This window comes from Phascolarctos cinereus, unplaced genomic scaffold, assembly GCF_003287225.1.
Source record: "Phascolarctos cinereus isolate Bilbo 61053 unplaced genomic scaffold, phaCin_HiC Scaffold_3;HRSCAF=262, whole genome shotgun sequence".
Classification (NCBI taxonomy): domain Eukaryota; kingdom Metazoa; phylum Chordata; class Mammalia; order Diprotodontia; family Phascolarctidae; genus Phascolarctos; species Phascolarctos cinereus.
The window spans coordinates 172,846,431-172,861,440 of NW_027555736.1; the positions used below are offsets into that span (position 1 = coordinate 172,846,431).

Below are 15,010 nucleotides of genomic sequence, written 5' to 3' on the forward strand. Positions count from 1 at the left end.
AGTCATACAGTTAGTGTCTGAGGCCAAATTTGAACTTGGTCTTCCTTACTCCAGGCCCAGTGCTCTATTCACTGAGTCACCTAGCTTCCTCAAATTTATCTTCCCTTTATTTTATGAAAAACAATAGAGAAATTATATTATGTGAATTTTTGATGCTTCCATTCTTAAACCTAGTAGTACCAGGACTGGGATCTTATCCTAAAAAGATTATTGATAAAATAGAAGAAAAAAAACTTAACACCCCCCAAAAAAATTCTCACAGTGCAACATATAAGGCAAAAATCTGGATAGTTAGGTGCCAAGTGACTAGACAATGGCTGAATAAGTTAGTGGATAAGTTGTAAGTTATAAATGTAGTGGAATGTTACTATGTCATTCTATAAAAAATAACTTCTATAGGGGCCAGTGTAACTGTGTTAATCTCCTATACTGGCTAAATACTAGTGGATGAGCTCTAGAAGCTCTAAGTTTCTAAGTGACAACAATAACACTCTAAGATTACTGTGCACTATTGTATATTATACTTACCTGTGTTTGCATCTTATTCTTTCATTAGACCATGAAAACTTACTAGCTGTGTGATCCTGGGCAAGTCACTTAACCTCTGTTGCCTCAGTTTCCTCAACTACTATGAAGAGAAAGTGAGATAATGTTTATAAAAAGCACTTAGCACAGTACTGATCATAAAGTAGGTGCTATATAAGTGCTTATTCCCTTCTGCCCAGTACTAATAAGCTCCCCCAAAACAGAGAATACATGTTATATAAACTTTATTGTCATGAGTGTCTAACACAGAATTACGCACATTTTTGTTGTTGTTCAATCGTGACCCCATTAGGGGTTTTCTTGGCAAGATACTGAAATGGTTTGCCATTTCCTTCTCCAGTTCATTTTACAGATGAGAAAACTGAGGCAAACAGAGTTAAGTGACTTGCCCAGGGTCACACAGCTAATAAGTGTCGGAGACTGGATTTGAACTTAGGAATATGAGTCTTCCTGACTCCAGGCCCAGCAGTCTATCCACTGTGCTATCCAGCTGCCTAATTCTGCACATAGTAGGTTCTTAATAAATGTTTGTTGAATTAAATTGAATTGGTCCTAAGCCAGGCTTTCTCATTTTCATGGCCCTGGCCACTAGAATATACTATCCCGATATGAAGAAGTCTGTTCTTTAGCTTTAAAATTTGGAGTTAACCTTTTTTAACAACTGACTCCTCTTCTAGTGATTTAGCCATTGAGGGAACAAATAAGTCAGAGAAGGACACTGGAGACTTAAGGATATTTTCTGAACAATCCAGATACCCAATATGCATTTTTGTCTAAAATAATTAAATGGTTTAGACAAAAGCAGCTTCTTTTTCTTCATTATCTAGATAATTGCTCTGATTTTCAACTTCATCTATGCCTGTAGATGTAGTCTTAGTTTATCAACAAGCATTTATTAAGTTCTTACAATATGCCACGGTGGAGATATAAAGAGAGGCAAAAAACACAATTTTTGCCCTTGAGGAACTCACATTCAAACAGGGGAGACAACATAACTGTCTTAAACTCTTAAACATTTTCATAATAATTTCCCTAACAACCAATGGTGCAACCTAAGTCCCTGTTGCATCCACTTTATTTAACCAGTAACCAGTGCTAACTGATGTCATCTCCAAGGATTTCCCAAGGCTAAAAAGGTCATAAATAGAGTTGAAGAGCTGTGAGGGAATATTAGCTGGCAGAGGAGTTCAGAAGCATTCCTGGAGAGTATAGACCCTCTTTCCCACCACCACCACCACCCCCCCCTCTCTCTTTCATGTAAATTTTAATAGCATTTTTCGTTAGAGGATATTGGCAAATGTTCTCTACGGTAATGTATTAATGGATTAAAAAATCCACCTATAAAAAAGGCATAAGGAAAGGATGTTTTTCATCTCACCTAAGAAGAAATTAAATGAAACATAGATGAGAATCACAGAACATAGAGTGTTAGAGCAGGAAGGAAACTTGAAGATTTTCTACTCCTGCTCTCTAATTTAACAGATAGGGAAATTAAGCTACAGTGAGGAAGAGAGACTTAGTCAAGGTAACTTATAACCACTCATTACAAGGTGATCTTCCTTATGCTAAGACTAAAGGACTGACCTGCCAGCGACCCAAAAGTGGGATCATTTGTAGCACCAGAAACAATAGAAGGTAAGTTTCACCACACAGTTGGCTTTTTTCTTTTCTTTGCTCTTAACCAGCCTTTTCTCCTTATTTCTAACATCTCTTCAATAGGTTCTCAATATAGACCAACACCAAATTTCTATTGTATTTGGATGAATAACCATTTGCCCAACCATTGGGGTAGGTGTGGGGGTTGGGGTAGGAGATAAAAGGGAAAAGGAAAGTGATGGAAAGGACTGCTAAAAATATAGTCATATTGGACCAGGAGTCAGAGAACCCAAGACTCCCAGCTGTTCTACTTGCTCACTGTGGGGCCTTGGGTAAATTAGAACCCTTTTCTATGCCTCAGTTTCCCCACCTATAAAATGAGGAAATTGAACTAGATGATCTCAAAGCTACCTCCCAGTTCCCTGATTTTATGATTTTGTTATGTAGGAGCAGTAAGCTGAATTCCTGCCTCACTTGTCAGTTGATCCAGTCTGCCCGAGCCCTGGCAAGGCAAGACTGGATAAATACAAGCCCCGGAATCTACCCCTGAGGTAATCAGGTCCGCTTTTTAGGATTTCAGCTTGACAGCCACACCACTAGAGTTCAAAAGATTTTAAAGAAAGCAGGTCCAGATGACTGATGGTTTGAAAAAAAGGCTTTAAATGAGCTCTCTAAGGACAGTTTGTGAACTATAAAATCCAGTACTGCTTTAGCATCATAGATTTAGAACTGGATGGAACCTTAGAAATATCTAGTCCAACCCTTTTCGTTTTACAGATGAGGAAACTGAGGCATAGAGAGGCTAAGCAACTGACCCAAGATCCCACAGGTAGTAAGTGGCAGGCCAAAGATTTCTATGACTTTGAATTCTCAAGTTGAGAATACATACCAAGGTCAGACCTACACAGAGTCAGGGTAAGAGGGTACAATCCGAGTGTAATTGAAAGGTGGCTTCTGTCCCCAAATTTCTCAATCTTTGAAGGGTTCTCAACAGTTATATAGTTCAACCCCTGTTGGACTACAGCACAAATCCCCTCCAGCTTCTGCTTAAATGCCCTAGTGTTGAGGAACTCACTACTTTTTTTTTGGCAATTCACTCTCCTTTGTTCCCTCCCCTGGCAAACCTAGGGACAAAGTTCAGTAGCATCTCTTCCTGCCCCCCAAATCCACGAATACAAGAGAATGTAGACACCAGCAGCAAACAGGCTCCATCTCCTCTAAAGACCATGATCCCTATGAATATTCTCCTTCATCTCCAGAATGCAGCTGGAGGTTCCTATCAGGTTTCTATGTGTCAATCAGACAAAAAAAAAAAGCTAGGATCAGTCCTCAGAATAGTGAGTGACATCACTACTTTTCAAAGCATCTCATTCCATTTTTTTAAATAAGAATTTATTTATTTAGTTTTTAGGCAATTGGGGTTAAGTGACAGCCAGGGTCACACTAGTAAGTGTCAAGTGTTTGCTCTGATCATTCCTTTTTTTAAAACAATTTAATTCTTAGAATAGTCTTTATTGAAGCTAAATGTCTCCCTGTGACTTCTACCCATTGGTTCTTATTCTGTCACTTGAAGCCACACCAAAGAAGAATTCTTCTTCTATATGAGAATTCTTCAAATGCTTGAAGACTATCATCACACACACACACACACACACACACACACACACACACACACACACATCCCGCACCCCTAGGCCTTTAGTCTTGTTTTCTCCAAACAAAGTAGAATCAGTTTCTTTGGTCACCATATGACATGAATCTATACTTCCATCCCACCTTGCCTGAAATTCTCACCAAGAGTCACTCCACTAATTTAGACATTAACAAGATCATCTCTAGAAGGCCACTATTTGAATGTCCATGAATTACTTAAGAGAAATGTGAGCACTGAGAGAGGTTGAGGAGAGATCTCTGTCGCTTACCTATTCATTAAATTGTACAGATTCATTTATTATATTGTTTAGAGACCCTAGTCCTGAGGGCAAGGAATATGGAGCAAGGAAGTTTCAGTGGCAGAGAAGATGTATAAATAGGTGGTAGAGGACCATGGTATACCATTAGGAGATTACCCTAGATGAGATGTCAGAAAGGGTACACTCTCACCATAAGAGAGGTGAGTCAAAAAATAACAGTCTAATGCAATTGACTAGGCACTGAAGGGTGATACAGCAACCGCAAAGAGAAAGAAATTGTCAGAAACAAACTTTAACTCCTTTACAAGCTCATCTATCGCTGGTATAGATCTTCTATTTTTCATTGCAGAATGTAATGACCACTGAATTGGTTCTCTTCCAAATATTTCACTAAGTGGTGTGACCTTGGGCAAGTGATTTAAATTGTCTAGCTCTCAGTTCCCTTCAGATATATATAAATTGAGAGCATTGAATTAGGCAGTCCTCAAGGTTCTTTTCAGCTTTCAAATTCTATTTCAGTTAGTTAAGAGAATGGTAAACTGACTGAAAGAAAGAAAAAATAACTAGGCATTAGCCATTTCCAGCCATAGAAGACCAACACCTCAGACACTGCAGCCCTGCTATAAAGGAGAATAGGAAACTGACCTATCAAAACAAAATAATGGCTCATTAGCTGTGTGACCCTGAGCAAGTCACTTAACTCCACTACCTAGAAAAATACAAAATAATAATAATAATAATAATAATAATGTCGTTTGTATTCGTTCCCCCCTTCAGACTTGGAAGATGATCTGGCCCTCATCTGCACCAAAGCAGAGAAAGTACATTGGAGTAGGAATCATGAGAACTCAGTTCAAATCACCCTGGCACTAACTAACTAATAGTGTGACCTTGGACAAATCATATCACCTCTCTGGGCCTCAGTTTCCTTGTCCATAAAATGAGTGGTTAGACTAGATAATCTCTAAAGTCTCTTCTGGGTTGTAGGTGGCAGTCTGAGGTATAATTTGGCTGGACCACAGATTGTTTAAAAAGAAGTCATGTATTGGCAAGGTACTTTAAGAAAATTATTCAGTTGTTATCATAACCTCTTTCTTAGTTTCTTGGTAAAGGCCTTATCTGTGCTCAAGAGACTACATAGTTAAAAAAAAAAAAAAGGTCTTTGGCGTCATAAAGGAGCCAGAACATAAAGCATGGAGATGGGAGTGTGGTGTGTGAATCACACCTATTCCTTCCCAGCAAGTTGAAAGCATTCACTCCTTCCTTAAATTGCCTGGATCTCTCCTTTACCCTCATCACATAATTCTTTATACTTATTTTTGTATATGTCACTTCCCTCTCTAAAGAATATATAGTTCCCTGAGTATATGGACTAGTTCAATTTTTTTCTTTTGTTTACAACCCTTACACAATATCTTTAACATAATAGGTATTTAGTAACTACTTGTTAATTGATTGATTAAAGCTAGCTAATACATGTTCTAAACATTTGTTTATGGATTTTGACTGTAATGTGCAGTGTGTGAATTCAGCTTAATGCATATTTGTTAAGTGCTTGCTATATCAGATACTGGGCTAGGTGCTAGAGATACAAAAAGAGATTTCTGTTACTCATTCATTTCAGTCCCACTCTTTGGGACCCCATTTTGGGGTTTCCTGGGCAAACAAAAAGAAATACATGAGGATTGTTTGAGTTATTACCATATCAGGGAATTATTCTTTGACTGTTATATGCCCAGGAACAATAATACTAATTAGCCAAGTGAGTGGCTGCCTGGGGGGCTCCAGAAATAACATCCTGCTCCCCAGCATCCCTACTTGAACTGCCACACAGCTCAAAGTGCCAGGCAAGGAAGACATTCACTCCTTTGGATTATGGGATCTTGTTACCAGATGACACTTATTGAAATGAAAACATTACCCAAGCATTCCTTATAAAAATGTAACACATCCATCCCCACTACCCAGGTCTTCCTGTTAGGCCTTTATTGGTGATTAAGTCTTTAAGTATATGGATATTCTTGCTTTCCATTGTGATATAGTTCATTGAGATTCGATTCCCAAGGTGGGAGGGTCAAGCAAAAAGGGAAGAGGAAGAACAGATAGAGAGATCTAGAAGCTGCCTGCAAAAGAGAGAAATGGGAAGATCTCAAATACAGACCCCCCCTACATCATAAATTTGCTTCTGGCCTGTCCTGTGGCTGCCTAATATTGAGGCAGTGAACATGATTCTCCAATCTCTTTTGTATTTACCTGTTTTTCTTGCTTATTGCATTCTAGTCATAGTTCTTGCACTAGTCTTTATTTCATGTATGCTTTGTAAACACTTATTCATGTTGCATATTTTGTATATACTATGACCTACTAATTTATCTAACTGTTATCTCACTAACTAGCAGACAAATCACTTTCCCTCTCTGAGCCTCAATTTTCCCATCTGTAAAAGAGCAAGGTTAGATTAAATTATCTCTAAGGTTCCTACTGGCTTTAATGTTCTGTTATTCTAAGTTGTCCTTTTCTACATCCTCCCTATTGAGTTTCTTTTGATTTCTATCTTTACTAACTTCTCAAGATTAATCCTACGCTCAATTCTAAACTAGCATTGGGTTGTTGTTATCCCAATTCAATTCAAACAAACATGGCTTACATGTCTACCCTCCCCTAAAGTACTGCTGTTTGTGTTTGGGGTACAGGGTGGTTCTGTCTGGAAAGAATTTGATCACTCAAGCCTTCAATTGAGGAAGTTAAGTGGCCAGAGAGCCACAGTGAAAGGGAAGTTAAAAGGATTGTTGACTGGGATAGGCTGGGTGCTTAGGTGAACTCCAGAGATCTGGACTCAGGGGCTTTGGGGTCTGTGTCCCAAAGACATGGTCTTTTCCTTTTTGGGGACCAGATCCCATCCACATCACTGCCATCTCATGATAGAACGGATGTAACCTTGGCTTCTTGAAGGCTATACAGTAGACTTCTAGCTCTGGGAGGTCCTACCAAATTGAAGAAGGCTTCAAGTATGAGCCTGGTGATGGATCATACATCCATTCTTCAAGTACCAATCTAGCTAAAGTCAGAAAGATTCAGCATCATGTTAGTCATGAGATAATAAATTTTCAGCCAAAGCAACTCTCAAAGACCATCTACTAATTTGTAGAAGGGATGTGATCTCATAAGATTATAGGATTATAGACCTAGAACTTAAAGGGACCTCAAAAGCCATCTAGTCCAAATTCTTCATTTTACAAATGAGGAAACTGAGGCCCAGAAAGGTTAAGGGACATTTCTAAGGTTTAGTTCAGTAAAGAAAATATCCATACCAACAAATTCACAAATTCATGAAGACATGAAATATGTACAAAGCAAAGTAATCCACTAGGCATATGAAGGAAAAATAACACAGTTTTTATCCTCAAGGAACTTAAAGTCTATTGAGGATCATATGATATAAATAAGTAAGTATAACACAAAGTAGGATACAATGGGGGCAAAAGGAGTAATCCAGACAAAGTATTCTAGGAATATTGGAGGAGGGAGAAATTACTTTCAGCTGAGAGGGCAGGGGGTAAAAGGAGAAGGGAGAAGGAGAGCAAGAGGGAGGGCAAGGGAAGAGACCATATCAGAGAAAGTCCCAGAAGGTAGAAGAAATGGTGCCTGAAAGTAAACCTTGAAGAAAGGGAAGGATTCTAAGAGGTAGAGATGAATGTATTCCAGGCATGAGGAACACCCTGCATAAGTGTACAAGGGCAAGAGACAGCACGTTGATTTGGGGGAATAGCTAATAGCTCAGCTTGGTTGGAACAGGGGAGTTGAATGAAATAAGACCAGAAGAGGACACCTACATGGAGCAGTGGATAGAGCACCAGCCCTGAATTCAGGAGGACTCTGAGTTCAAATTTGGCCTCAGACCAAATACTTGACACTTACTAGCTGTGTGACCCTGGGCAAGTCACTTAACCCTAATTGCTTTAAAAAAAAAACAGACTAGAAATATAAGAGCCAGATTATGGAGGGACTTAAATGCCCTGCTAAATAAAATGTTTTGTTGTATCTACTTAGCAATAGGGAGATTTTTGAATGAAGAAATGACACAATCAAACCTGTGCCTTAAGAAGATTATTTTATCAGCACTGCAAAGGATGAATTGAAGGAAGGGAGATAAGAAGTAGGACTTGGGGGCAGGGAGATGCAGATGAAATGTAAAGCTCTTTCTGTTCCTTCCCTCAAAGGGCTTACAATCTAATGAGCAGGGGGGGGGGAAACCAATACATTTGAAATAAAGCAACAATACAAAACAGTATCAATTCATCAATCAATCAACAAGCATTTACCGAGTACCTGCTTATGTGCTAAGCATATAGTTAGTATATGATCAATTGACCAAATCAATAATACAGACAATAAGTGATAGCGTGTTCTTAACTCTGACAGATTGGCCCAAAAAACAGAATGGAAGAGGCCATCCTGCCCAACCAGACTTCAGTGACTCATTTCCAGTTGCGAGGTCTATCCACCAGCTTGAAGGTGCAGATAGCTGTATTTGCAATGTTTCTCATTTTCTATATCCTGACCTTGATGGGTAACATCCTCATTGTTATCACTATCATCTATGATCGTCGACTCCACACCCCCATGTATTTCTTCCTTAGCAACTTGTCCTTCATTGATGTCTGCCACTCTACTGTCACAGTCCCCAAGATGCTAGTGGACACCTGGTCTGAGGAGAAGCTCATCTCCTTTGATGCTTGTGTGGTTCAGATGTTCTTTTTGCACCTCTTTGCCTGCACAGAGATCTTTCTCCTCACGGTCATGGCCTACGATCGCTATGTAGCCATCTGCAACCCACTGCACTACATGACAGTGATGAACTGGAAGGTGTGTGTGCTGCTGGCTGCAGCTCTCTGGACTGGAGGGACCATCCACTCAGTGGCTTTGACCTCTCTCACCATCAAGCTTCCCTACTGTGGTCCTGATGAGATTGACAACTTCTTTTGTGACGTACCCCAGGTGGTCAAACTGGCCTGTATGGATACCCGAATCATTGAGATCCTCATTGTCTCTAATAGCGGGCTGATCTCCGTGGTCTGTTTCATAGTACTGGTGGTCTCCTATGCTGTCATCCTGGTGTCTCTGAGGAAGCGGATTTCAGCAGGCAGGCGCAAGGCCCTGTCAACCTGTGCAGCCCACCTCACAGTGGTCACACTTTTCTTGGGACATTGCATCTTCATCTACTCCCGCCCTTCTACCAGCCTTCCCGGGGACAAAGTGGTATCTGTGTTTTTCACAGCTGTCACCCCCCTTCTAAATCCTATCATCTACACTCTGAGGAACGAGGACATGAAAAATGCCTTGAATAAGCTAATAGGGAGGAAGGAAGGGAAAGAAGAAAAGTGAAAATTATTCTCAATTATGCTGTTTGCTTTTCAACCAATTATTCAACATTTACTGCACAGTTATTATGTGTTAGTCACTGAGGGGGATAAAAAGAAGAATGAGATGCATTCTCTGCCTTCAAATAACTGATACTGATGCAAAACAAAAATTGTTAGGACAGAATAGGTGCTTAGGAAAAGTACATGGTAATCTGAGACTTTGGAGGCAAAAGAATTCACTTTCTGTTTGGGGAATCAGGGAAGGCAGATTGAAATAATGGGCAGTATTTCAGGAGGCAGTAATAGGGCTGGAATAATTGTATGAGCAAAGGCCTGGAGGCAGGAAAGGGGTGGGCAGTGTGGTAAAGGAGGAAAATTATGGTAATGATATTAATTAGAAAGTTATTGAAATAGCCAAAGCAGGAAGTAATAAGAATCTGAACTACTGTTTTAACTATTAGAATGGAAAGGAGAGGTTAGAAGCAGAACATACTGTAAGAGTAGAATCATTGGTGCCTCATGCCTGGGAGAATGATGGGCCAGAGTAGAATCATTCAAGTGCTCTTCATTTGAACAAAAGGAGCAGAGAAAAACTACTCATAGTTTGGGCCAACTCATACTTGCCAACCACAGTGACAGAGGCTCTCACTCTAAGACACTCTAAGAGAAATAGAAGCGTTTAATGGAAAGAACAACGCAATGGGGATCTGAAGACCTAAAATCACATTCCAAGGCCATCTCCCAAATTGTGTAAGCTTAGGAAGCAGCTTAATTTCTCATGGCCTTGAATGCTTCATCTGTAAAACAGGAAGAATAATAAATGTTATTCTTTCTACAAATCAAAGCTGTGATATATAAGAAGAGAATGACATAGTAAATGAGACATAGTAAATACACAAAAAGCATTGTATAAGTAACTATTTCTTTGGCCTTGGAGTTGGGAAGACCTAGGTTCAAGTCCTGCCTCAGATACGTACTGACTGTGGGATCCTAGGCAAGGTGCTAAGAGTAAATTTCACAGCAGGTTGTGCTTTGCATTCATAGAAGGAGTTTTATTCATCAGAAGTTCCCTATACCAATGAAATTATAGATCCAGTCCCAAAAAGCAGTTAATTCCATGATCTTATGGATAGTAAAGATCTCCCTTAATTTTTTCTTCTTTTATTCTTCCTTCCATGTTGAAAGATATCTACTTAATAGAAACAATATGATTCTTTAATCTGTCACATGTCTCAAATAATTAGTCTCATGTTGAATTTGCCTGAGAATATGTGTTGGTAATTGAATTCGGGTAACTAGACAATGCAGTAGACAGAGTGCCAGGCCTGGAGTCAAAAAGATCTCAGTTCAATTCCAACCTCAGATACTTACTAGATGTGTGACCCTAGGTAAGTCACTTACCCTCTGTTCACCTCAGTTTCCTCATCCATAAAATGGGGATAATAATAGCACCTAACTCTCAGGGTTGTTGTGAGGATCAAGTAAGATAATACTTATAAGGCACTTAGCTCAGTGCCTGGCACATAGTAAGCGCTTTATAAATGCTAGTTACTATTATTATTATTAATAAGAACTATGCCAAAGGTACCCAACACTTCCCACTTGGACCAAAGATTCTCTGATAATCATAATGACATTTAATAAACAAAACTCAGTCTAAGTCTTGTGATCACTCTGTATTTCAAGGAGTATCAGTCAGTCAACTAGCATTTATTAAGTACCTACTACTGGGGATACAGACCAAAGCAAGAGTCAGTGCTTGCCATCAAGGAGCTTATAGTTTATTGAGGAAGACAAGATTTCTTTTCATATGCAGATAGTTCCCCTTTACATAAGTTCACATTAGATAAATTTGACTTTATATAAAGAATTCTGGAAAAAATTTGCAAAAGATCATCAATTGTAACTTTACTGTACAGTACTGTACTCTGAATGTCCCCTCCTGCCCCTCTGCTTGGTGCTCCACAGTCTCTCACACCCTATACCCCCCCCCAAAAAAATAGAAAAAGCTAAAAAAAAAGCCTCTAAGTGAAAGCAGAACAGAGACCACTACTGCTGGTGTGTTGAGCCCCCACTTTGTCTTCCCTCCATCTGCCCTAGGGTTTATATGTCTGTCCTTAGCTCCTTCTATTGCCAGTCCTCTTCTGCCTGAGTCCACGCTTGGACCCTCGTGTGTCTTCCCCTTAATGCGCCCACCTTCACCTACTTCCCTAGAGTGTTCTTCCTTCCGCTCTGGATGGGACCCACAAGCCTGGTCCTGGCCCCTTGTGTTCCTCCTCCTGCTTTCACTTCTCTGTCCCCAGCCCTCACCATCTCCTTGAATCATGTACCGGCCCCTCCCTACACAGGAGACCCCCTTCCTGTCTCCCTCCCTTCATTCCCCAAGTCCTCGGACAAATTCACTTTACATAAAAATCACTTCAAGGAGAGGTCTGCAATGTAATCCTTTTGTGTAAAATGAGAACTGTCCGTATAGCAAAACCTCTCATTCAAAAGAATTGGGAAGACCAGGTTGAATTAGTGAAAAGCCTAAATTGTAGAATGCTTAGCCAAAATAACATAGATAAGGCACTGGATTTGTAGTCTTAAGATTTGGATTCAAATCTTACCTCCAAAAGCTACTATACGACCTCTGAAACATCACCATTCTCTCTTCCCTCATTTGTAAAATAGCAAAATAAAACATGTCTTGCCTATTTCACAGGATTTGTTTGAAGATCACGTCAAATAATTGCTGTGAAATTGCTTTGTACTATACAGGTGTTCTAAAAGCTTTGGTGCTTTTTTTATTTTTTTCCTTTTTGGCGAGACAATCGGGGTCAAGTGACTTGTACAGAGTCACACAGTTAGTAAGTGTTATGTGTCTGAGGCCAGATTTGAACTCACGTCCTCCTGACTCCAGGGCCAGTGCTCTGCCCCCTAGCTGCCTCCTTAAATGGCTTTAAACTATATGAGTGTTAATAGCTTAAAACTACATTAAGACTTTTGGACACTTTGCACATCAATCAATTATGCCTTCATTTATGTCTTTGGTAATGTTAAACAGCTCTAATCTAAGGATAGATAGCTGATGAACTTTCTTCGTATCAATCCTATGGAGCAGTGAATCAATTTTATCTCCATTTTACTGATAAGAAAACTGAGAGATATTAAGTGACTTCTCTAGGTTCATCAGTCTAGTAATAAAAAAGATATTCTAACTCAGATCTGAATCCAAATCCAGTAGTCTTTCCATGATAGCATACTGTCATTTAGAAAGGGTATGCATTTGAACATTTCCATAGAGGAAAAACTTAAATCAGTTTAACCCTAATAAAATGAGTAGGGCCTTGCCCATGAGGCAGACAAATGGCATCTGAAAGGAATGACTTCAGAAGTTGGTGGGAGGGCCCCAAATGGCACTACCTAGAATTGGAAGAGGGACAAGAACTCTGTTAGATATAGCTATCGAGAGGAAGTAGAGTCAGTTCTGGAGGCAGCAAGAGGGCTAGCCAGCAAGTGGAATCAGGGCCAGATTGGACATGAATGGGAGGGCAGTTAGCTGACTTAGGCAAGTTGTGCCAGTTTCCATGGCTAGATTAGAAATATTTTAAGTTTAGATTTCCATGCTTGTCAATTCTGCACAATATGTTTATTTTGTTTTGCCTTCTTTGCCCTTAAATATAAGTTAAGTATTACTAAAGACCCTTTTGAACACATTCTCAGTCTTGGGTGACTAAGGAGGAGTGGGGGAAGGGGGAGTCTCACTACTCTTAGAATAGGAGAATGTGGAAGAATTGGTAAATGAGCAGTTTGTGCAGAGAATAAGTATAACGAAGAGATATAGCTAGGTAGCATAGTGGATAGAGTGCTAGACCTAGAGTCAGGAAGGCCTGAATTCAAATCTACCATCTGACCCTTACTACCTATGGTACCCTGGGCAAGTAATTTAACCTCTGTGCCTCAGTTTTCTCAACTATAAAATGGAGATGATAATAATAGCACTTAGCTCCCCAAATCATTGTGAGGATCAAATTGTTTAATTAACACTTGTTTTCTTCCTTCTTAACTTGGTGGAAACAAAAGATTCTATTTAGCAAAAAGAGGAAAGGAAAGGGAGTGAATTATATTTTTAAAGTTAATCAGCCAATAAACATTTATTAAGCACCTACTATGTGTCAGGCACTAGGCTAAGCACTGGGGATACAAAGAAAGACAAAAGTCAGTCCACATAAAAATGTGTCCAAGAGGAATTCACAATCTAATGGGGAAAGACAATACACAAAAAGAAATTGAAAAGGTGGTGGAGGGGAGGGAACAGATGATACCTAGGGAAGGGGACATGATAAAGACCTGCAGCCAAGTGGGAAATGATGAAGTGTCTTCCCTGAGCACCCTCCTTAAATAAAAGATCTGTGAGGAGCTCTCCAATGTCCACCATCTCCCCTCTCCAACCAGGGGGAGGGAGGACTGCAAAAGGAAGGGGCTCTGAGAAGACAGGAGTTTCAGAGTTGATTTGATATTGAAGCATGAGAAAAGCTAAAAGAAATATTAATTCTATAAAAGAAATACAATTTTTTCTTGAAATGTGTGTGAGAAAACATTTGACCAGGGAAGTAAATAAATACTACTTTTTAACATGTGTATGTATTACTAATGTGGCAAGATGTTAGCAGCATGGAATTAATTTGCAAATGTTTCTGAAAGAATTATGTTAATGAACACACATAATATTTAAATGAACTTCTAAAGGAAGGAGGTAGCATATATCACTATCAGCTTGACTACTATCATCCCTCTGAACCCAGTGAAGACAGCCCAAGATCCAGAACTCAAGATTTAAGTAGGAGTGTAGTGGGAAGTCCTGAAATCCTCTATGCTGGCTCCTCAAAGACTCTATCCTTGGGATTGGAGGGCAAGTTCTGCCACCTCTTATAAATTTATAAAGGATTTTAATACAGGCCTGGTGATGGACTGTATCACCTAAAGACCAGCTTAAGTAAGTTAAGATGGGATCATTGGCCATGCATGGAGTATCAAATTATTGAGTCACAAAACTTTTTAAAGGTTATCTACTGTATAAAAACAGTAGAGGTTCTAATTTGTGTCAGTGGGAAAAATGTTCACAATGATTAAATTACCAATCCTTCAAGTATTAAAGGGACTGGAACTTCTAAATCAAACCTGAGGTCTCATGAGAAATGTAGCTCTTATTCAGACACACTAGTGCTTGCTGCAAAGAACGCTCAGGACTAAGTTTACCCTCATTCAGCCCATATTCGATAAGGTTTAAAGGGGAGTGCTGCAGTCTGAACAGAAGGGCTCAGGGGCCTCAATAAAACAGCTAGAAGACGTCCATGAGAAAAACTATGCCTGAGACTAGGAGCCAAAAAGATCCCCTTCTCACTCACACCACTCCCCCAGAGGGGAACTGTGCTAGACACTGGGATTCAGACAGAGTCTGAAACTAGGCCTAAGGCCAGTAGCTGGAGAGATTCCCAGAAAAAGACTAAATAAAGTTGGTGGGGGATGGAAAGTAGTCTGTCTAAAAATGCAATAATTCAACAAGATGAATTTTGAATATAGGAAATTTAAAAGGTCTTGCACATATAA

The 15,010-nt window shown here is 39.6% G+C and overlaps 1 protein-coding gene across 1 annotated transcript; it reads left to right on the plus strand.

Moving 5' to 3' along the window:
• Positions 1 to 8,495: 8,495 nt before the first annotated feature.
• Positions 8,496 to 9,440, plus strand: OR4E1 (olfactory receptor family 4 subfamily E member 1). The gene has a single exon (XM_021005035.1). It carries the CDS (start codon positions 8,496 to 8,498, stop codon positions 9,438 to 9,440), a length of 945 nt encoding a protein of 314 aa, XP_020860694.1.
• The last annotated feature ends 5,570 nt before the right edge of the window (positions 9,441 to 15,010 follow it).

Coding starts and splice junctions, on each gene's coding strand:
- OR4E1 (XM_021005035.1), top strand. CDS start 8,496: ATGGAAGAGGCCATCCTGCCCAACCAGACTTCAGTGACTCATTTCCAG.